At 44.2% G+C, this 21,261-nt stretch overlaps 1 protein-coding gene across 4 annotated transcripts in view; it reads left to right on the top strand.

Moving 5' to 3' along the window:
• The first annotated feature begins 486 nt into the window (after positions 1 to 486).
• The window catches only part of acacb (acetyl-CoA carboxylase beta), a 33,020-nt gene continuing 12,245 nt past the window's right edge, over positions 487 to 21,261 (top strand). The window contains exons 1-33 of one of the 4 annotated variants that reach the window (XM_062542761.1): positions 487 to 659; positions 1,681 to 2,250; positions 6,665 to 6,797; positions 7,348 to 7,486; positions 7,581 to 7,690; positions 8,056 to 8,137; positions 8,379 to 8,477; positions 8,833 to 8,942; positions 9,184 to 9,294; positions 9,640 to 9,849; positions 10,247 to 10,417; positions 10,712 to 10,873; positions 11,176 to 11,339; positions 11,525 to 11,675; positions 11,883 to 11,986; positions 12,081 to 12,162; positions 12,392 to 12,537; positions 12,889 to 13,039; positions 13,160 to 13,294; positions 13,918 to 14,064; positions 14,453 to 14,641; positions 15,483 to 15,583; positions 15,908 to 15,996; positions 16,340 to 16,464; positions 17,073 to 17,186; positions 17,594 to 17,707; positions 17,838 to 17,927; positions 18,257 to 18,375; positions 18,734 to 18,769; positions 19,138 to 19,179; positions 19,909 to 19,932; positions 20,378 to 20,524; positions 20,951 to 21,053. In XM_062542761.1, coding sequence (XP_062398745.1) covers positions 1,817 to 2,250; positions 6,665 to 6,797; positions 7,348 to 7,486; positions 7,581 to 7,690; positions 8,056 to 8,137; positions 8,379 to 8,477; positions 8,833 to 8,942; positions 9,184 to 9,294; positions 9,640 to 9,849; positions 10,247 to 10,417; positions 10,712 to 10,873; positions 11,176 to 11,339; positions 11,525 to 11,675; positions 11,883 to 11,986; positions 12,081 to 12,162; positions 12,392 to 12,537; positions 12,889 to 13,039; positions 13,160 to 13,294; positions 13,918 to 14,064; positions 14,453 to 14,641; positions 15,483 to 15,583; positions 15,908 to 15,996; positions 16,340 to 16,464; positions 17,073 to 17,186; positions 17,594 to 17,707; positions 17,838 to 17,927; positions 18,257 to 18,375; positions 18,734 to 18,769; positions 19,138 to 19,179; positions 19,909 to 19,932; positions 20,378 to 20,524; positions 20,951 to 21,053 — 4,134 coding nt within the window. In that variant the 5' untranslated portion in view covers positions 487 to 659; positions 1,681 to 1,816. Of the gene's footprint in view, positions 660 to 1,680; positions 2,251 to 4,251; positions 4,396 to 6,664; positions 6,798 to 7,347; positions 7,487 to 7,580; positions 7,691 to 8,055; positions 8,138 to 8,378; positions 8,478 to 8,832; positions 8,943 to 9,183; positions 9,295 to 9,639; positions 9,850 to 10,246; positions 10,418 to 10,711; positions 10,874 to 11,175; positions 11,340 to 11,524; positions 11,676 to 11,882; positions 11,987 to 12,080; positions 12,163 to 12,391; positions 12,538 to 12,888; positions 13,040 to 13,159; positions 13,295 to 13,917; positions 14,065 to 14,452; positions 14,642 to 15,482; positions 15,584 to 15,907; positions 15,997 to 16,339; positions 16,465 to 17,072; positions 17,187 to 17,593; positions 17,708 to 17,837; positions 17,928 to 18,256; positions 18,376 to 18,733; positions 18,770 to 19,137; positions 19,180 to 19,908; positions 19,933 to 20,377; positions 20,525 to 20,950; positions 21,054 to 21,261 lie in introns of those variants that run through there. The other 3 variants (XM_062542762.1, XM_062542765.1, XM_062542764.1) reach the window with 3 other exon arrangements.

Raw genomic sequence — 21,261 nt, 5'->3', positions numbered from 1 at the left:
ATTGCTTGGTTCCCTGATATCGTCTGACTTTTTCCCCTAAAAGGGATGATTCGCCGAGCGCAGTGAGCAGAATGTTTATTCGGACTTGCTAACTCCGCCTGTCCTGATATGATACTGATTGATTTTTTTTTTTTTTTTTTTTTTTAAAGCCACATTTTATCTGATGTTTTTAAATGTAGCAAGACGATGATCGACTGTAATCTTGTAATTAACTTATGGGAAAGGGTGTATGATAGCACGCGACAATGGGCTCAGTTGGATAAAATGTTAGCCAAATGAAACTGAATTGAAGTTTGCATATAGTAAAGACGTTATAAGGACTTTGCATAGTGACTTAATCGTAAACAAATACACTCCGGAAATCATACCAAGGAGGACCAAACAATGTATGGGTCTTCCACGTGTCTTCCTGCGCCTGTGTTGTGAAGGCGGTGGCTGCACTCTGGTCAGTCTCGCAGACCGCGCGTAGTGATAGCCATAGGTTTAGCTATTTGTCGACTCGTATGTTGTCTCCTTGTAAATTAACTTCAGGCACAACTGTTTAAACCATGACTGACATACCGTATTTACTTTGCTGTTGCCTTGAATCAACAGCATCCACATACTGTGAAGATTAACAGAAAACGACCGAAAATGTGGATATTAAGTGAAAGTTAACGGTAAGTTTATCACCACGTTATGCACAACTTTTTACGTCAATTCCGCATGAGGAACATAGATCTACTCGTGTTTTCGTTTTCTTGTTTTAGAGCAGAGCAATCGATAGCTGTTTCGCATAACATTTTGAAAAGTGTCATAAGTGTCATTTGCAGTTCACGAAACACGGCCTAATTTCGCAGAAACAAAGTGGAGTGTTGCTGCCTTATTCTTGCGTGTTTGTTTATCTTTAAATTGACCTTGTGCAGATATAACCTAGCTAGACCTCATCTTGGTTATGAAAGGTAACATTTTATTTCTACAGAGGTAGAGCTTTGAGCAACTGAATTTAATTTAACTGTACATGAAAAGTTAATAGTTCCTTTGTTTTTATAGCTAGCTAACAGTGGCTAGCAAATTTGGGAGTGGGATTTAAATATAGCTAGCGATACGTGGGCAAATGAGTTAGCCAATAATGTCTGGCCAATTTACATTTAACTAAAGTAGTTTCTGACCTTTGAAGCTATGCCATATCTCTCTTGCTGTTGTTTGTGAGGTTGTAGCCCACTTCTTGCCCCCTTCCCCCTCATTCCTGGCTGATCATTCACCTTTCCCCCAAATGGCACAAGGGTAGAGGCAAGCATATGGACTGCCCGCTCTAGACAGCTGCCAGAGACGGTCTGTTTACATGTGGAACTGTGAGCCGACAGCACGGTGTGTTCAGACATGTCCACATTATTAGCATCAGATTTGCTGTCTGCCTATTCCTTATTGTTTAATTGGTAAAGCAAACAAACAGCGGTTCTAAGTGAGTGTGTTCAGGAGATCTTGGGGTGATGTTTGGGCTCTCATTTGATCACTGGTTCAGATATGTGCATTTTGTTTTGCATGGTCACTATAAATTAAAGTTATGCAAGCGAGGAATTCTGCACTTAGAACACAGGAAGTGACACAAAAGTCTATTTTTATGACAGGATGTATAACAGTATCGCACATATAGTTGTGGCACAGGATGAAGTGAATATAGAATAATTTATTTTCCAGGGATCTGTGTAGGGTATTGAGGAGGTGGGATTGGCCACCCTCTTCAGTCATATCTTAAACATTGACGTCACAGAGAGATCAATTTGGACACTGCCGGCAGCTGACAGAGGACCATTGCTCCTGCACAACAGGGAAGATGCAGGCCAGCAGATCCACAGAACCAAAGAATCCCTCTCAGGAACATTCCAAAGCAGTTGCCCCAGCCCCAGCACAGGATGAAGAGGAGGAGGTTGTTCAGACCTCCAGCTGGACAGATAGACCTCATGCCAATATACCTCCATCTGGTACAGAACCTACAGGTCCATCATCCACTCCTCCAGGTCCCAGTCAGCCCTCATCATCCAGACCAAGGCTCGGAGGGGGCCCAGAGAGCAGGGAAAAGCTCAAGTTCATTCTGGGGGCGTCTGAGGACTACTCATCAGATGATGAACCTCTCATTATGCTTCAGCCTCCATCAGCCAGGCCTAGCTCCAACAAGGTTCCGCAGATGGCGTCCGTATCCACTAGTTCTGAACAGCCATCACAGCCTTTGCCAAGACCAGCCGCCGCTCCCTCCTCAAGCAGCATGAGGTAGGTGTCTCTATCTGTCAAAACAGACACTGTAAATATTGGTCACCTACAAATGTGTGTTTATCGTCCACACCAGTGTCTATGTTATGGCAGGCTGCCAGGAGCCTCTAGTAATTGGATCCTCGCTGTGTACAAAAAAGTATCAATACAAAGTCTGGTCTCGGCCGTTTCTAGCCACGTGTGTTATTGTGTATGTTTCTAAGAGTTTGGGTTAAAATAGCATTAATGCACAGGCAGCTGCAGGGTTAGTATTTTTAGGATAGGCTCTGCAAGGGCTATCTCTTCCTGCTGTCAGTCTTTTGAAAACATGCTTCAGGCTGTAGAGGGTGCTCTAGATTAAATTTCTACCATGCTGTTTTGTGCCTGCCCTTGGACCTATGAAGGGCAATAAACACAGGCCAAGATCACTGCCTGTCTTGTTCTTCTGGAAAACTATGAAGTGACTGAGTCATATGCACTCTCTCCTACCTCTCTGAATATGCACTCTCTCCCATCACTGCATAGAAAAATAGATTTGCCATAAATCTACTTCATATGACAGAAGTGTTGTGCAGTGCCATGTCACTCAGTCACAGCTGTCTACCAGCCTCAAGTGGCTCGGCTTCAGAAGTTGTTACAATGGCACACCATGGGTGTAATTCAGGATGCAAGCTTATTATAACCTAGCAGACTTCTCCTTAACTGTGTCACTGGGGACTGCTTCCTATAAGTACAGAAGTGGGCTAAAGCGAAAGAGCACCAGTTTCATTCCTGGCTTGATCTTCAGCCAGGCCTTTGAGCCAAGTTGTTTTGCTAGGGCACATAAAAGGGCTTGAAGTTCTCAACCATTGTGCATGAGAATCAGATGTGTGCTCGGCCAGATTTGAAGATAGATTATTTTATTCAATGGCTACAATATTTCAGATAACTTAAAACGCTGACATTGCCCTTGCTTAAAGCTGTGATGCAAGTCTGAAAAACGGAAGGTCAACTTTGGTAAATAACCTCTTCTCCTGACCCTATACCCTGCAGAGGTTGAAGGCTTGATTTGTCAGTGGAAATTCAGTTCCTCCTTTCTTGTCAGCCGCTAGGCTACATGCCAACAACAAGTGGGAACCTCAGTTCTGTACAACATGTCAAAAGACTCTTTGCTCAGTCTATTTTAAGCTTCTGAGAACGTGCACTCTGTGTTCAGCATCTGACTGTGTTGGGGTATTATGCTTAGTAAATTGTTCTGTAAAATTAGTTTCATATGGATATTTTGAACATCAACCAGTTAACCAGTTGAAAACAAAACAAAAAACCTGTTGCTATGACAGTGTTGAAATAATCAGGTTTAAAGCATTTTATGATTTGATGAGACATATGCAGGCTTTTTGAACAGAAGGCTAAATCAAAGGCTGCTTTGATACTTTGACTTTGATCATACTTATATGATTCCTTTTACTGACTTGTTTGATGTGTACTTTTTTTACACTCACTCTCCAGCACACATCACTGATTGTATTGATAGCCTAAATGCTAAGCTTTTTTGAAATACTGCTAGCAGGTTAACTTGTCAAGCTATGTCATACAGTACAGTCATTCAGTCAGTCATGTTGTCTTAATATTGGGGTGGGTGTAGCGTCACCCTCGTTGCTTCTGCTGGAGCAGCCGACCTCTGCATGCTCTCTTCTGTGTTATTGTTGCATGCTTCACATCCCTGGACTATTAATGGTACAAGTGTGCCTGCCTTTGACTTTCACAAGCAGCCGGATAATGACCTGCTGCAATTTTGGTACACTGTTGCACCATTTGTTTTTTTTAGAGGTGCTGCTCTTGTGAGAAAAAGTTGAATATTTCAATCCTGGTCTGTAGTGAAGCTTAAAGAGGCTACGCACAACAAGAACGCATGTGGTCGGTGCCTGTGGTCTTGCTTTGCTGTGTTTCATTTTTTGGTGAAGCTGTATGCAAGAGTGTGACCTGTTGAAAATTTCAGGTACTTGGGTGTTTGCCCTTGTTTCGCACTCGCCAATTTGACGCAGGCTCAATAGGGCACTGGGCTGTCACTGTCGCTATGGATAAAGGGGCGCTAGCCTCAACAGTGTGAGAAAAGCTTGATTTTGCACTTGGTGTGGGGAAACTCTTGCAGGATAAAGATGGAGGGAAAACTTGGGGATGGAAGAGGTAAGAAAAATTGCTATAATAATTGATTAAGTTAACTTGTGTACATGAGACTAATCTGTTTTGTTCTGAATTCATTATTCCAAAGAGGGCAAAACAAATCTTAGCCTATTTTGGAAAAGAGGAACGGAAATTATTATATTACAGTGTAGCTAGATTTTTTTAGCAGTAGAATAGTGTCTATCTTGCTAATTTGTTTGTGAAACAGTTATTTTTATTGGATATATATTTTGTATTGATCTTGAAAATGACATGGGGACGTTTGGGCACTTGGAACACGGTCTCAACTCTTGTTCAAGTGCTGTCACCTTGTTTTGTGTCGTGTGTGTTTGTAAGTGGGAGGGCTATAGCAAGGGGTTTACGGAAAAGAGAAGAGAGCCAGTCATGTGGGTTGTATTTGCTTGTTTTCATCATGGAGGGAGACACAACTCTGCTAGATTGGTTTTGGTCTCTCTTACAGTAAACATTTTTGTTGTGCTTTTTAGAGTGTGCTTTTTAGAGTGTCCCTCTGACAACCAGTCAGAATCTGTCCTCTACGTGCCTCTAAATAAAAGCGTGGATTGTGTTTTGTTTGTTTGTATTTCACATTGCAAGAATTAGAGGTCTCCATAAACTTTATGCTTTTAAGTTTTATTGGCTCAAGAGTCCGGTGTCCATTTGAATGTCCTTCTTCTAGGTACAAAAACTCTTGGGAAAATGTTGCATTTTTTGTTATAATAATAATAATAATACCATGTCCCCTGGTATAACAAAGATGTGAAAATCTTTGCTTAGAGACATGCATTATGTTTTGGTGCTGTTCAGTGCATGTGCTGTTCACTGCAAGGCCAGCGGCTCAGTGTACTGAGGAAACCGCACCTCTAAAGCCATTAAAAGTGCCCCGCTTTCCAGGGAAGTGGAGGTTATAATGTGGCTCTAGTTCCTGGAATTGAACAAAATCTATGATAACACTGAGAGGCACTAACATGGTTATGGTTATGGTTATGGTTATGGTTATTTAGCAGACGCCTTTGTCCAAAGCGACATACAAATAAATAATAACTATACAAATTAAATTAACAGTGAACAATTACAAAATAGGGAGAATAGCAATATTATCAATAAAACAATCATTTTAAGCACTAACCTAAAGAGAGATAAAACAATGAAATGAGAATAGCAATCAAATAAGTCACTCAATTAATTATATAATAACAATAACTATAGCATGGTATGGCTAAATCTAAGGACAATAGCAAAATAAATGTCAAATTCTATCAATGGACAAATTATTAACATGAAGGTAATTTTCAGAAACCAAGCTTCGATGTAGATATTTTTATCTGTAAGTCTATATCATTTCTTCATCTCTTGCTGTGATGTGTTGGAATTCTATGGAGAATGTGCTACAGCTTCAAGTTGAATTTGTTGTTATTGCTAGGATTGCTGTCTGTACTACCACCATCATGATTAATGCAATCATTGCCTATCACAAGCTATAACCTGAATTAAAATGTTATCGATAACTTCTACAGCACACCAAATCTGTTCTGTATAGAATGAGGCTAGAGAACGCATTTCCACGCAGCTGCAGTAAATCAATTGAAGCGTTCTTTTGAACAGGGTGGGTAGGCTTGATGACACATTAACTTGTGATTGGCCGCTTGTGCCATGTGAGCCTGTATATGAGTTCAGTGCTCCTGGACAAGATGAGGTGACAGACGGGACTGTCCGTAAGGAAGAAAATACTCTGAAATTGGGGGGGGGGAAATCTTCAGATATTTAGGTAAAAGGGCCTTTACCAATGGCTATTCAATCCATGGTCTATTATTACCATGCTAATGATAAGATAACGATTGGAGTATGAACAGGAAAGTGCATATAGCATTTTGAATAGAGAAAGTTGTTCAAGAGCTTGTTTTATTTCCTGCTTCATGAAAGTTTGATGTTATCAGTGATTGCAATTTCAAAATGCAGTTATTCTCTTTCTTTATGAAAGCAGTTTCCTTTGAATAGTCCTGCAGTGCTGTACACTTAGACACTTTTGAGGGGAAAGAACAAAAGCTAAACAGCTTCTTTATGTAGGCCAATAGGCAGTATGGCACTACTATGATTCTGAGAGAAACTACTGTTACTGTATGAGACTGTTTACAGCCACCAGATGTGTTTTTGAGGCATTCATGGACTCTTATCTGCTAGTCAGTGCAGGGGAGGTAAAGTTCACTTCCTTTTATTCGAGCTTGAGCCATGACATGATCTAAGCTTTCTCTCTCTCCCTCTCGTCCATTGCAAGGCCTAGTATGTCAGGTACCCACCTGGTGAAGAAGGGAAGAGAGCATCGCAAAATGGACTTACAGAGAGACTTCACCGTGGCCTCTCCGGCTGAATTCGTCACACGGTTCGGGGGGAACCGGGTCATAGATAAGGTAGGATTGTTGTGTGTGCATGTCTATGTGCAAATAGTTGCTGCTGCCCTTGCCTTACTTTACAGTCTTACACACTGTGAGACTAGGGTAACTGTAGGTTAAAAGCACTCCCACAAGGGACAAGGGAAACAGACAGTAATGCACAGTGGTATAAAATCCAGGCTGAAGTGAAACTATAAATAAATTATTTCACATACTTCCCCCTACCCGTTGAAAGAGTTGTGTTAATGATCAAATCCAGGTAGATTTTTTATTATTATTTAATGTCCTGCTCTGTATGTCTAGACTCCATAAAACACCACAGAGACAACTGGCCCCTTATTTGGTGGCAGTATCAGATTTAATTTAATTGTATTTAATTTATTTGCTGTAATTAGTTAATAAAGTATATCTATCTATCTATCTATCTATCTATCTATCTATCTGTCTATCTATCTATCTATCTATCTGAATCAGAATCCGCTTTATTGGCCAGGTTTGCGTAAACAAACAAAACAAAGGAATTCCTCTATCTATCTATTTCAACATGTCTCTCTGATTTCATTGCAAGGTGCTCATTGCCAACAATGGCATAGCAGCGGTCAAGTGCATGCGCTCCATCCGCCGCTGGTCGTACGACATGTTCCGCAACGAGAGGACCATCCGCTTCGTGGTGATGGTCACCCCAGAGGACCTCAAAGCAAACGCAGGTACAGCCAAAAAGCCAGATAGTGACTTCTCCCTTTCGTGTGTTTCAAACCAAGAACAGAGATTCATGTCGGTCTCCTACCTTGCTTCCCCCAGAATACATAAAGATGGCCGACCACTACGTGCCCGTCCCAGGCGGCCCCAATAACAACAACTACGCCAATGTGGAGCTGATTGTGGATATCGCTAAGAGAATTCCAGTGCAGGTCAGTGATGTCATGTTTTGGACTTCTACGAGCCGGGGAGAGATTTAGAGTATGACCTGTGACAGCCGTAGAATAGACCATAAGATGACATGGTGATTCTCCATTCTAGGCATTTGTGTGCAAATTGTGTGAAAGTGTGAACTGGATTAGGACACAGTGCCATATTTTTCTTAGTGCAAAAGTCAGTTGTCACACAGTGGATCGTGTGATAAGCAGAGTTATAAACGGGCTTTACTGAAAGTGTATGAGGAAGTGTAATGTATTGAATCTATATGGATGATCTATCACCTGGAGGTAATAATCTTGTTGGGAGTGGTTGTTTGTGTTCCCTGCTTGACGCTCTGCGACGTGTGTTCTGGTTGTAGGCGGTGTGGGCCGGGTGGGGCCATGCATCAGAGAATCCCAAACTCCCAGAGCTGCTGCACAAGGCTGGGATCACCTTCTTAGGTGAGCCACTCGGGATCACACTGACACAGCAAAACACAGTTCTACACTGTTACACATATGCATGCATGCATACATGCACAGATGGACCTTAGTATGTGTGTGTGTGTCTGTGTGTTGATGTATTCATGTGAGAGTGTATGTGTTCGAATACACTTAGAAGTGTGTGTGTGTGTGTGTTTGTGTATTATATACATGCATGTGTATGTATATAAATGATGGTATGTGTGTGTTTATTTCTCAGGTCCGTCCAGTAAGGCCATGTGGGCTTTGGGAGATAAGGTGGCCTCCTCCATTGTGGCCCAGAGTGCAGACATCCCCATCCTGCCCTGGAGCGGCTCAGGTAGCCCCTCATACTGCCTCTCACTCATACCACCCCTCATACTGCCCCTCACTCATACCACCCCTAATACTGCCCCTCACTCATACCACCCCTCATACCACCCTCACTCATACCACCCCTCATACCACCCCTCATACCACCCCTCATACTGCCCCTTACTCATACCACCCCTCATACTGCCCCTCACTCATACCACCCCTCATACTGCCCCTCACTCATACCACCCTCACTCATGCTTCTCCACTCTCATACCACCCCCTCATTGTCCAAAAGGTTCACTTGGAATGGAATTAAAATCCTACATGATCTCACACGTAGTATCCTCCTGAGGTGTGTTTATATTTGGTCCCCGCAGGCGTGATGGTGGAGTGGGCAGAGGAGGACCAACGGCTGGGCCATGTCATCAGCGTTCCTCCAGACCTGTACGTCAAAGGCTGCGTGAGGGACGTGGACGAGGGGATGGCGGTAAGGGCACTCTTCTCACAGTGGACGATCGATTTGGTCATCCACATACTGAAAGGGACACTGCAGTGGGAATTTGAGTATGTCGTATTGAGTGGTGGCCGGTGTTGTGCTACGTTTTTATGACGTTGATTTTTAGGATCCAGGTTTGAGGCCGATCCGTGGTCATATTCCGATTCTCTTTTGTAACGGTCCTGTGTGTTAAGTTCCATGTTAATTTGCGTCTGATTCATTCGGTGTTTAGAGTGCGGAGAAAATCGGCTACCCCATCGTGATCAAGGCGTCTGAGGGTGGAGGTGGAAAGGGCATCAGGAAAGTGGAGTGTGCTGACGACTTCCCCAACTTCTTCAGACAGGTCAGTGCTGTGGGACTCCAAGGAGCTGTGGAATGCTGGATGATGTCATTTAGGGCCTCTCTCATTCGTCTTTTTATCTATCCTCCCTTCCTTCCTCGATCCTCGTTCCCACTGATCTAGATAAAAAATGATGGGCCGGCAACAATGGGATAGGCTATCCAGTGTTCTTTATAGATCAGTGGGAACGAGCCTGGAGGACTGAGCATTAGGGATTGAGGAGAGAGGTTGATAAGGGGCCATAGACTGTGCCAATAAAGAAAGTGATCGATGAGAGGGATTGGTTCAGATGATGGCGATTATCCAAGCTGACGTGGGCAAGTCCTACTGCTCTTGTGTTTGTTCCAGGTCCAAGCAGAGGTGCCAGGCTCGCCCATCTTCATCATGCAGCTGGCACAGCACGCGCGCCACCTGGAGGTGCAGATCCTGGCCGACCAGTACGGCAACGCCATCTCCCTGTTTGGCAGAGACTGCTCCATCCAGAGGAGGCACCAGAAGATCATAGAGGAGGCGCCGGCCACCATCGCTGCGTCAACCACATTCGAATACATGGAACGGGTGAGATAGATAACACCGTTCATCCGCATTGACCTCCACTCACCCAATAGTGCTGAGCGACTGGGCTGAAACAAGCTAAAGACATTGCATGCTGTTGAAAGTGAAGCATCTTTGCAGACCTGTCAAGTTCCATGTTGGTCTTCACAAATTGATTCTGTATGGTCCTGGGAAGGGCTAAGGATGTCTTAAGTCACAATATAAAAGTATTTATCAGGAGCTCATGGTGTAGACTTTTTTTTTTTTTTAATTCATTTGATATCCAGTTTGTCCAGCACCCAGTGTTTTTGAGATTGGATGTGTGTTCTTTGCTTGATTTTTATCTGTATGGTCCTGGGTCATGAATGTTTTGACTGAGGTCAGATTGAAAAGTGACCCGTGCCCTTTTCGTGTGTGCCAGTATGCCGTTCGCCTGGCGAAGATGGTGGGCTACGTGAGCGCGGGCACCGTGGAGTACCTGTTCTCCGAAGATGGCAACTTCCACTTCCTGGAGCTGAACCCTCGTCTGCAGGTGGAGCACCCCTGCACCGAGATGATCGCGGACGTCAACCTGCCCGCCGCTCAGCTGCAGGTACAGCAGTCCCACGCCCAGCAGCGCAGCATGGGCATCAGGTGGCACAATTCCCACACCACCGGGAACTTGAACTCACTGTTGAGTGTGTTGTCCACACATGCCTTAGCCAAAACCCACTTCCATGCTTTGAAATACATGCAAGACCAGTCAGATGGTTAGAAAGACAATAACTACAGGTTTAAATTATGATAGACCACCATATATATATATATATATATATTTATATTTAAATCCTGTCCTGGTTTGAAATAGTTAAATGTTAATGTCTTTTTGTTTGTGTTTGTCTTGCAGATTGGCATGGGCATCCCCCTGTACAGGATCAAAGAGATCCGTCAGCTGTATGGCGAGTGCCCGTGGGGGGACTCTGTGATCAACTTTGACGCGCCAGAGTGCGTCCCCTCCCCCAGGGGCCACGTCATCGCCGCACGCATCACCAGTGAGAACCCAGACGAGGTGAGCCAATCAGCTGCCTGGATCCACATGTGTTTGCTCTTCAGGACCAATACATACATTTTGTATAGATACTGTGCACCTCTCCTAATTCAGCTCTATTATTTAGGACTATATGGCCATTTCTAATTGGCATTATCGAGATGAATCAATGTAAATGTAAATGCAATTATTGCTGCAACTGCAGTGCAAAAGTATTTTTTGTTCTACAGTAGTTCTTACTAGTTCAGTGTGTCTTTGTTAATCTGTTTCCATCATCTTGTCTTGCCACCTCGTCATCTGCTGCTGTGTGATGTGTGTTGCAGGGGTTCAAGCCCAGCTCGGGCACTGTGCAGGAGCTGAACTTCAGGAGCAGCAAGAACGTGTGGGGCTACTTCAGCGTCGGAGCTGCAGGCGGTCTGCATGAGTTCGCTGACTCTCAGTTTGGCCACTGCTTCTCCTGGGGGGAGAACCGTGAGGAGGCAATTTCGTACGTTTTTTTGTTTGTTTGCTTTTATTCATAATGACATGCACAGGAACTTGGTCAGTGACTCAGCCTAATTGTCTCAGTTCTAAGAAGGAAACATCCAGACTTACAATTTTTTTGCAGGCCTCCTATTTCCTCCTTTTACTAGTCATGTAGAAATGGCTAACGCAGATCTTAATGTGTAACAGGAACATGGTGGTGGCCATGAAAGAGCTGTCCATCCGCGGAGACTTCCGGACCACCGTGGAGTACCTCATCAAGCTGCTGGAGACCGAGAGCTTCAGGAATAATGACATCGACACTGGCTGGCTAGACCACCTCATTTCAGAGAAAGTGCAAGTACGAGCCCATCTGAATGGAGTTGGAAAGATCACCACCACCACAACAAATGCATCAGAAATTAACCTCTATTTTAATTTCAATTTAATTTCACTTATAGAGCACCAAGAACATTACACATGTCTCATGACGCTTTACAGAGTGTTAAACATTCAGACGACGACGACAACAACAGCATATTTCTCTTTGTTCCGTTCCCTTGTCTAGGCCGAGAGGCCGGACACCATGTTGGGAGTTGTGTGCGGGGCCCTGCATGTGGCAGACGCTCTTTTCAGGAAGAGCATGGCCGACTTCCTTCACTCTCTTGAAAGGTTCTGCTACTGCGCCAAATACACACGATAAATAATGTGGGCGTTGTCTTAAAAGAAAACCCTGCTGACCGACTGGCTTTTGTTGTCCGTTTAGGGGCCAAGTTCTTCCGGCTGCTAGTCTCCTGAACTTTGTTGAGGTGGACCTCATCTACGATGGAGTGAAATATTGCCTTAAGGTGAGCCGAGCGCAACATTTCAATACTAGCAGTCCTTCTGAGATGTACCTTTAAAGGAAATACCTTTTTTAAGCTTCGTCACTGGTCTCTTAATGCGTGTGCGTGTGCGTGTGCGTGTGCGTGTGCGTGTGCGCGTGCGCGTGCGCGTGCGCGTGCGTCTGTGTCTGTGTCTGTGTCTGTGTCTGTGTCTGTGTCTGTGTCTGTGTGTGTGTGTGTGTGTCTCTCTCAGGTGACACGCCAGTCCCCTACCACCTACGTCCTCATCATGAACGGCTCGGACATTGAGATCGACGTCCACCGGCTGAGTGACGGAGGTCTGTTGCTGTCCTACAACGGCTGCAGCCACACCACCTACATGAAGGAGGAGGTGGACAGGTGAGGCTCCACCCGACCACGATGCAGACCCCACCCATCCCTTCTAAATGCGGATGTAGGCTGTGGAGGTTGTGGTTAGCAGAGGCGTTAAACTATGTCTGACCGACTGTACAGATTTAGCTAATGTTCTGTTGGTAGTGTATTAAAGCTCATTGATATACGTGCGTTGTTATGTGCAAATGTACAAACATTATTATTCTGCATCCAATCCCTCTCAGAAAACATTTGGCCAGTATATCACAGTGAGCAGATCCACTTTAGTTGTATTATTCGCAGATCACTTAAGGTGTGTTCCTCGCAGATCACTGAAGGTGTGTTCTTTGCAGATCACTTAAGGTGTGTTCTTCGCAGATATCGGATCACTGTTGGAAACAAGACGTGTGTGTTTGAGAAGGAGAAAGACCCCACGGTGCTCAGATCGCCCTCTGCAGGCAAGCTGCTGCAGTACATGGTGGAGGACGGGGGCCATATGTGTGCTGGTCACCCTTACGCTGAGATCGAGGTGACCTATCTCTCCCAACATACCCGTTGACATCTTTAATAGTGCACTCTGGGTAGTGTAGTCTTTAGGCTTGTGGTGTTTGAGCATCTGAATAGCTGATCTGTGTGCTGTGTTTTGTAGGTGATGAAGATGGTCATGAGCCTGACCGTGGAGGAGTCGGGCTGTGTGCACTTTGTGAAGAGGCCCGGGGCAGTGCTGGAACCGGGTTGCATGGTGGCACGTCTGGAGCTGGACGACCCTAGCAGCATCCACCCGGTCAGTGCCTGGTCTCTTCTACTTTACAGTTACACCACTCAGTCCTGTCGTGAGATGTTCAGGTTGAGCTGTCCAACACAAGTTATGGTAGAGGAACTCTACTATTCATTCAGGCCGTGATTTCTATGTGCTTGTGTTATTGTTGTCTGTTAAGTCACACGAGATTGACAGACATTTACATTTAGTTGTTCTGCAGACGCTTTCTTTCCAAAGTGACAAGGATGAAACTGAGTAAAATTTAGACAGCATTGACTAACTGACTACAGTAATTTCCCCTATATAAGACGCATTGTGTATAAGCCGCAGGACAGTGTTTTATGCAAGTTAAAAGAAGCAAAACCATATTAATAATACCATATGAACTGTACCCGTGTATCAACCTCATAGCAAAAGAAATTGAGCAAAATCAATGTATAAGCCGCAGCTAAAAGTTGGGAAATTACAGTAGTCACACAAGATTGACATTTATATTTAGTTGTTCTGCAGACACTTTTTCCCCCAAAGTGACAAGGATAAAACTGAGTAAAATTTAGACAAAATTGAAGAACTGACAGAGACATGTTGACACCACACACCACTCTCCTCCTCCTCCTCCTCCTCCTCCTCCTCCTCCCGTGCTCCAGGTGGAGCTGAACACGGCGTCCCTGCCGCCCCAGGAGCCTCTGCCCATCGTGGGGGAGAAGCTCCACCAGGTGTTCCACAACGTGCTGGAGAACCTGGGCAAGATCATGGATGGCTTCTGCCTCCCGGATCCCTACTTCAGTGTTAAGGTCAGAGGACTCGCTCAGACGCCAATCCCAATGATGATAGCCAGGCTAAAACTTTTATTTTGTTCTGAAAACCTTAGGGAACCTGGTGTCTCTCAGTCGAGAGCCATTGTTTTGCACCCTGCATTCTTGTTGAATTAGAAATAAGAAAACTTGTGCTGTTTGTGCCATTTGTGTCTTCTGGAGACTCCTGTGAGGTGTAGTGTGGGCCCACCCTCTTCCTAGTGTGTGTGTGTTTGTGTGTTTGTGTGTCTGTGTGTGTCTGTGTGTCTGTGTGTCTGTGTGTCTGTGTGTCTGTGTGTCTGTGTGTGTGTGTGTGTGTGTGTTCAATGAAATTTATTGTAAAATGTGAACACAAATAAAGGTATTAAGATGTGTGTGTGTGTTGCAGATGAAGAAGTGGGTGGGCAGTCTGATGAAGACCCTGCGTGACCCCTCGTTGCCGCTGCTGGAGCTGCAGGAGATCATGACCAGCGTGTCGGGCCGCGTGCCCCTCACCGTGGAGAAGGCCATCCGCAAGGTCATGGCGCAGTACGCCAGCAACATCACCTCCGTCCTCTGCCAGTTCCCCAGCCAGAGGGTCAGTGCCTACACCATCCACTCTTCTGCTTTGTTTAATGTTTGCGCATGGAAGCTGTTTTGTTGGTGATGTTTGTTTGTTGTTGTTACCTCCGCAAAGGAGGTTGTTTTCATCGGGGTTTGTTGGTTTGTTGGTTTGTTTGTTTGTCTGTCTGTCTGTCTGTTTGTTCGCAAGATAACTCAAAAAGTTATGGATGGATATGGATGGCTCTCTGAGTGCTTTTCTAGTTTGTTTGTTTATTATTTTTTTGCTGCTTTGGTTGATTGCCTGGGCATACTGGCAGTGCATGTTGTACATGAATGAGGGCCCTTTGAAGCATCCCGGGTACAACATGCGGCGCTTTTGTGACTGCTGCCAGGCAGCTAATTTGGTGTCCAATTGTGCCGTGTTACCGTAAATGGATTTTGTTGTTGATTGGCCACTTTGGGAAATCCCCCTTTCGCACCTTTGGATCACTCCTTTGGATCACAATTACAGTTCTGTTTAAATATTGAAAGATTGAATGTTAATGATTACAGTCTCGTATAGAAATGTCTGCAAAATAGTCTGCACAATATTGATGCTGCATAATTATTCCTGTTTGATCTTTTGCCTTTTTAAAAACTTTACTAATTGTGGTTATGTTATGAATACAGTGCCTCTTCGTAGCAGTCAAGTGTCCGTGGGGTACTATGGCATTTCAAAATTGTACAGCTTGTTGGGATGAGGCTACTTGGCAACTTTTGCTTGTTTGAAAAAACATGCCATGTTTATAGTCACTCTTATCTCTATGAACTGCTTCTCAACTGATAGCTGATTAGCCCTAGACGTCATTACGTGCCTGTGTCTTTTCACGTTACAGATTGCAAACATACTGGACAGCCATGCAGCCACCCTGCAGAGGAAGGCTGACCGCGAGGTCTTCTTCATGAACACCCAGAGCATTGTGCAACTGGTCCAGAGGTCAGAACCTCCCTGTCACATATCAAGAGTTGTAAAGGTGCCCATATCCAGGTTCTGTGTGTGCTATGTGGAAGGGGAAGTAGACTGGACTCACCTTTACCCTAGTGTCTGTGGGCACAGAGCAGTCTGTACACATCTGTTTAAAACATGAAGGAAGTTTTCTTTGAAGCCCCGTAGTGCTCACCCTTTGTAGAGTCCAGGTTGAGGAAATAATCCATGAAAAGACATTGACTCTAGTGAATAAAAAGACAACAAAAAGTCATCAGTCATAAAGTGAAAAGTGTAATAAACTAAAGCTTGATTGACTCCATATGTTTTGTTCAGGTATCGTAGTGGTGTCAGAGGCTACATGAAATCTGTGGTGTTAGACTTGCTGAAGAGATACCTGCAAGTGGAGATGCAATTTCAGCAAGGTAAATGTCCATACATTCTTTCCATTTTTGGAAAGAGTATATGCTATCAACAGTAGTACAGTAATTTCCTGCATATAAGCCGCATTGTGTATAAGCCGCAGGATAGTGTTTTATGCAAGTAAAAAGAAACTAAACCATATGAACACCATATTAATTGCACCCCTGTATTGACCTCATAGTGGAAGAAATGTAGCAAAATCAATGAATAAGCCGCGGCTAATAGTCGGGAAATTACGGGTAGTGGTGTTTTTTGAAAATCAATTATTACCGTAAATGTTTAGCCTGGACTCTATACTTCCTGGTTCCTAAGTTGACCCATTTGGCTTTCTGTTTTGTGGCCCAGCTCATTATGATAAGTGTGTGATTAACCTGAGGGAGCAGTACAAGCCAAACATGACTCCTGTGCTGGAGTCCATCTTCTCCCACGCCCAGGTCTCCAAGAAGAACGTTCTGGTCACCATGCTCATTGTAAGGCTGAACTCCATACTCCTGTACTCCATGTGTTTTAAAGCAACACTAAAGAGTTTTTCGTACCTTAAGATAATGTTTCCAAAATAATATCAGCGGTTCATCAACTCGTAACAGGGTGAACGGCACTTCTGCTTTCACTTCGCGGCCTTCTATCGGCTATAACCGCACTATGTAACTTTACCAGATTGGGTAGCGTATCTGTAGTTTAATGACTTGAGACATAAGAAAATACAAATTTGACTTGCTTCGATGTCACAATACATCATACTTTCATAAAATCGTGCAACATACTCTACCTTGTCTGTGGACATTGTTATTTGCTCGATAAACAAATAACGTGCGTGCGACAGAGGAAAATTGCTTTAGTGTTGCTTTAAGTGTATCAATATTTGCGATTGTTTTGTTAAATGTGGCTCTAATCCAACTGGATCCAAGCAATTTAATTCATAGTAAAACTTTCTAAAGACGCACTGCAGTTTGCTGACACAGTACATGTGCGTTTTTAGAGCTGTTCAAGTGGTTTAATAATAGCCAAAGCAAATGGCTCAGCTTTACAGTATGTAGGCATGACGTGAGAATAATGTGGACATTGCTTTGGTATCTAGGACCAGCTCTGCGGTAGGGACCCCACTCTGGCTGATGAGTTGATGACCATTTTGAACGAGCTCACCCAACTCAGCAAGATGGAGAACTCCAAGGTGGCCCTGCGCGCCAGACAGGTACGTCCACATCAACATCAGAGACCTGCTCCCACAACAACAACCAACATGCTGCTTATTTACAATAGCCAAGTGGTTAAGACTAGAGGAGAATCATACATTATATAGTGTAGTTGAGGCCCTGTTGTGCACACCTTTAAAATGCCTCTCTATTGTGTTTTTGTTTTATTATTTATTTGTTTTTTATTGTTTTATATGACGAAACAGGTTGGTCCAGTTGTAGGTTGAAATGTTCAGTGAAAGGTTAGGTTGTACTACAGAAAAGTAAGTAAGAGCAGGCGTGTTCTTCAGGACAGACAGTCAGTCAGTCTCCACACACCACACCACACCACACCACACCACACAACACGTCTCTGACCTTTGGTCCACGGAGGCTTTCTTATGACTCAGGGCCGTTTGTTTCTCAGGTGCTGATTGCCTCACACCTGCCCTCCTATGAGCTCAGGCACAATCAAGTGGAGTCCATCTTCCTGTCGGCCATCGATATGTACGGCCATCAGTTCTGCCCGGAAAACCTCAAGGTGAATTGGGAGTTCCACAGTTTCACCCACTCTGTCACAGATTCATTCACCTCAAAGTAATTTGCCTACAACAGATTCATTCACTTATGGAGGAAATTATATTCTTGTTTTTTCTTCTTCTTTGCTACAGAAACTAATCCTTTCTGAGACCTCCATCTTTGATGTGTTGCCTGATTTCTTCTACCACTCGAACCGTGTGGTGTGCATGGCCGCGCTTGAGGTGAGATGCCCAGCATATAGTCCCCTCCCCTGCCAGTGTTTCTCTTTGACCTCTGAATCTTACATTTTCTTACAGTGTGCCAAACATGAATTGATTTATTATTTAATTTATTCTGTTTGTTATAGTTGAACCTTCATTCTTTAGCAAGTATTTATTTATTCATAACAAAATATGCAGTAGCATAGCAGAGTAGTTTAGTAGTTTAAAGTAGTAAAGCAATCATGGTTTAAAACTCTTTGCCGTTCGTACTGAAATGAGCAGGTGTTCATTTGTCGTTTATTCTGTATGTAGTCTTTCCTCTCTCTCTAATATATTGTGTATATATTCAGGTGTACGTGCGGCGAGGGTACATTGCCTATGAGCTCAACAGCCTTCAGCACCACCAGCTCCTGGATGGGACGTGCGTGGTGGATTTTCAGTTCATGTTGCCCACGTCCCACCCCAACAGGTAGCACCGGCCAGAAAGCCATTCAGCATTTCAATCAGAATCTCTCGCATGTGTTTCCCGAAAATCACACTCTTTGGCCCAATAGCCCAATATCACAATAATTGCTACAGTATTTATTGTATGAGAGGTATTGCAATACATTGCACTGTATTGTGATGTTTTGTGCCAATCATTCTAGAGTTCCATTAAATTGCAAGATTGAATTTTGATCCTGATGTTTTCCCCAAAGCCCCGAGGATGCTCAGTGCATGTTTTTAAAAATCTTAATGGACCATCCATGCTGGACATGTGTGTAATCACGATTGTGTCCTGTTGGTTTTTCCCGCCCCTACCCCATGTTGTACACCCCCATCTGCAGCCTGTCCCGGGCCGTAGTGACACCACACCGACTAGGGTACCCACTTCTTTCTTATACCGTAATTTCCCGACTATTAGCCGCGGCTTATGCTTTGATTTGGCTAAATTTCTTCAGCTATGAGGTTAATACAGGGGGACAGTTAATATGGTGTTAGTATGGTTTTGTTTCTTTTTCTTTTGCGGGAAATTACTGTAGGCTCTAGGGCTGTACACGGCCCTCAGTCAGAATATGTGACATGTGATCTGCAAATGGCAAATTTCAAACAAAAACGGTGTTATTTCTGTGGCCCGTAGTGTTACTTACTAAAAACCATCTGAACGTAGCATTTCTTCATTTGGTTCTCATCTCATTTACCAGCTGACATTATTATTATTATTATTATGTCTCTCGTTTCTCCCAACAAGAGAGCCTCACGCCAGAGTGACTCATTCCATGGCAAAAGACAAGTAATACATTTTGATTACGTTTCTCAGCATCTCTGAAAGCGTTTGCCACTATCCCATTCTAATACTGATTGAAACTCTAACTAGGAATGTGAATGAGTGTTCGTCAAGGCAGTCACTCAACCATTTACCTTCCTAACAATCACACAATCCACACCTGTGGATCCCTGTCCCTGCACTCATCCTACTTACTGGAGTGTTTTTCATGACGCCCTTACATGCTTCATACAGTCATTTAATGGACCAACATCAGCTTTAAAAGCTTTAAAATAAAATGTGATTCCATACAGGTATGGTTTTTAATAGGGAGAGAGTGTATTTCACTATGTATATACTGTACAAATGACTGAAAGCTACATACATGTCATTCTTGTAATTATTTGTGTAATCTACAAGTGATGCAATTAATGGTCAGAGCTATTTACAAGAGTGCCTGTGGAAGTTCCAGCATGGCACTCTCTGCCTCCCATCCACTGCTTCACAGCAGCAGACCATTAATCAAGGCTGCCGCATTTTAACATCTGTAATGCTAAGCTTTGATGACTTGATATCAGTAACTGAAAACAGTAACAGCAGTATAAACCACAAGAACAGTGCATTATAAAACTCTGTGTAAAAAAAAAGTGTGCCCTTAAACTTCAATGAAAAATTCTTAATTAAAGTGCTGCTGATGCCTTGGAAGAGCATTTGGATGCTGAACCCCTTTGCTAACTCCCACCTGTCTTATTTCAGAGGCAGCAGCCCCACACTGAACAGGTAAAGTACCGCTACTCCTATCACAAGCCCCACCACGCTCCATGTCCCCAGCAATGCATGCAGTGTGATGTGCCCACGTAGAGTATTTGTTTACGTACACCTTCTCCCAATTGTGCATGTAGGTTTTTTTTTAAGTGGGTCTACTGTATACGCATTCAAAGACGTCTTGCGTTTGACCGAAAGTAATTCAGAGGCACACTATGAATGGTTGCGCTGAGTGAATGAGTGGACACAATAGGCGCACTGTTCTGAAGGACTCCATACATCCTCACCCACGGCTCCATTAACATAATGTATTCTGCCTCTGTTGTTTGGGAGCCTGTTTTAGGGCCCCTAGTACACCATAGTGCCATTTTATTCCTCTGTTGTGTCCATGGTAACTGGACTCTTTTTTTCACCCCGTCGTCCCCACCGCACCGCACCCCACCCCCCTCCCCTCCTCCAGGTTGTCGGTGCCAGTGAGTGGCTCTTCAGGGGGCCAGCTGGAGATGAGGCGGCAGAGCAGCGAGCTCTTCCTGGAGGGGGCCTTCTCCCCCCCGTGCCAGAGGATGGGCGTCATGGTGGCCTTCCAGTGCTTCGACGACTTCAAGAGGTACAGGCAGAGGGCTCGAAAGAAAAACAAAATAATCCGCACAATGGAGGCTGGGGTCGAGAGACTCTCATGTGTCTTTGGGATTCCAATGAGGTCTGTGACCTCCACAGAGGTCATGTGCTAATGTAAGAAAGGTTTCAGATGTACAGTGAACAATGAGCATCGGGACAATCTCATTCCAATGAATTCTTAAAGTGCTTTCGGTGGTTCCGGATGATTTGCTTTAACAGTATTCATAGAACCTTTTCAATTCTGCATGGAATGGAATAGCTCTGGTAATAAAAATGTAAAAGTTTTGATATTTATATATAATATATAACATATTTTAATATGATAGTATTAAACATCACACAAGTATACCAGTATACCAGTTCTTGTGCACTATTTGTCATGTTTAATTTGGTTTTATTTGATCCTTATTGACAGGAACTTTGATGAGGTGATTTCCTGTTTCGCCGAGCCGTTTCTGGACAGCCCGCTGTTCTCGGAGGCTTCCGTCGCCAGCCTGTATGAGGAGGAGAGCACCAGGGTGAGTGGCGCTGTGCCAGGCTCCAAACCAGAATCCCTCCAGGGCAAGCACTTGTCTACATGCTATGGAGGACTGTAGTGTAGTTTGCAACGCCTCCCTTGAGCAGTGGTTCCCAACCTGGGGTCCACGGACCCCACTAGGGGCCGCCAAAGATTGCAGGGGGTCCGCAGATAGGAGTTCAGGTAGGGGGGCCTGGCTTGTCTTAGAC

This window comes from Sardina pilchardus, chromosome 8, assembly GCF_963854185.1.
Source record: "Sardina pilchardus chromosome 8, fSarPil1.1, whole genome shotgun sequence".
NCBI classification, from domain to species: domain Eukaryota; kingdom Metazoa; phylum Chordata; class Actinopteri; order Clupeiformes; family Clupeidae; genus Sardina; species Sardina pilchardus.
The sequence above is the reverse complement of the archived record's forward strand: the minus strand, read 5'-3'. Positions and strand labels throughout refer to the sequence as shown.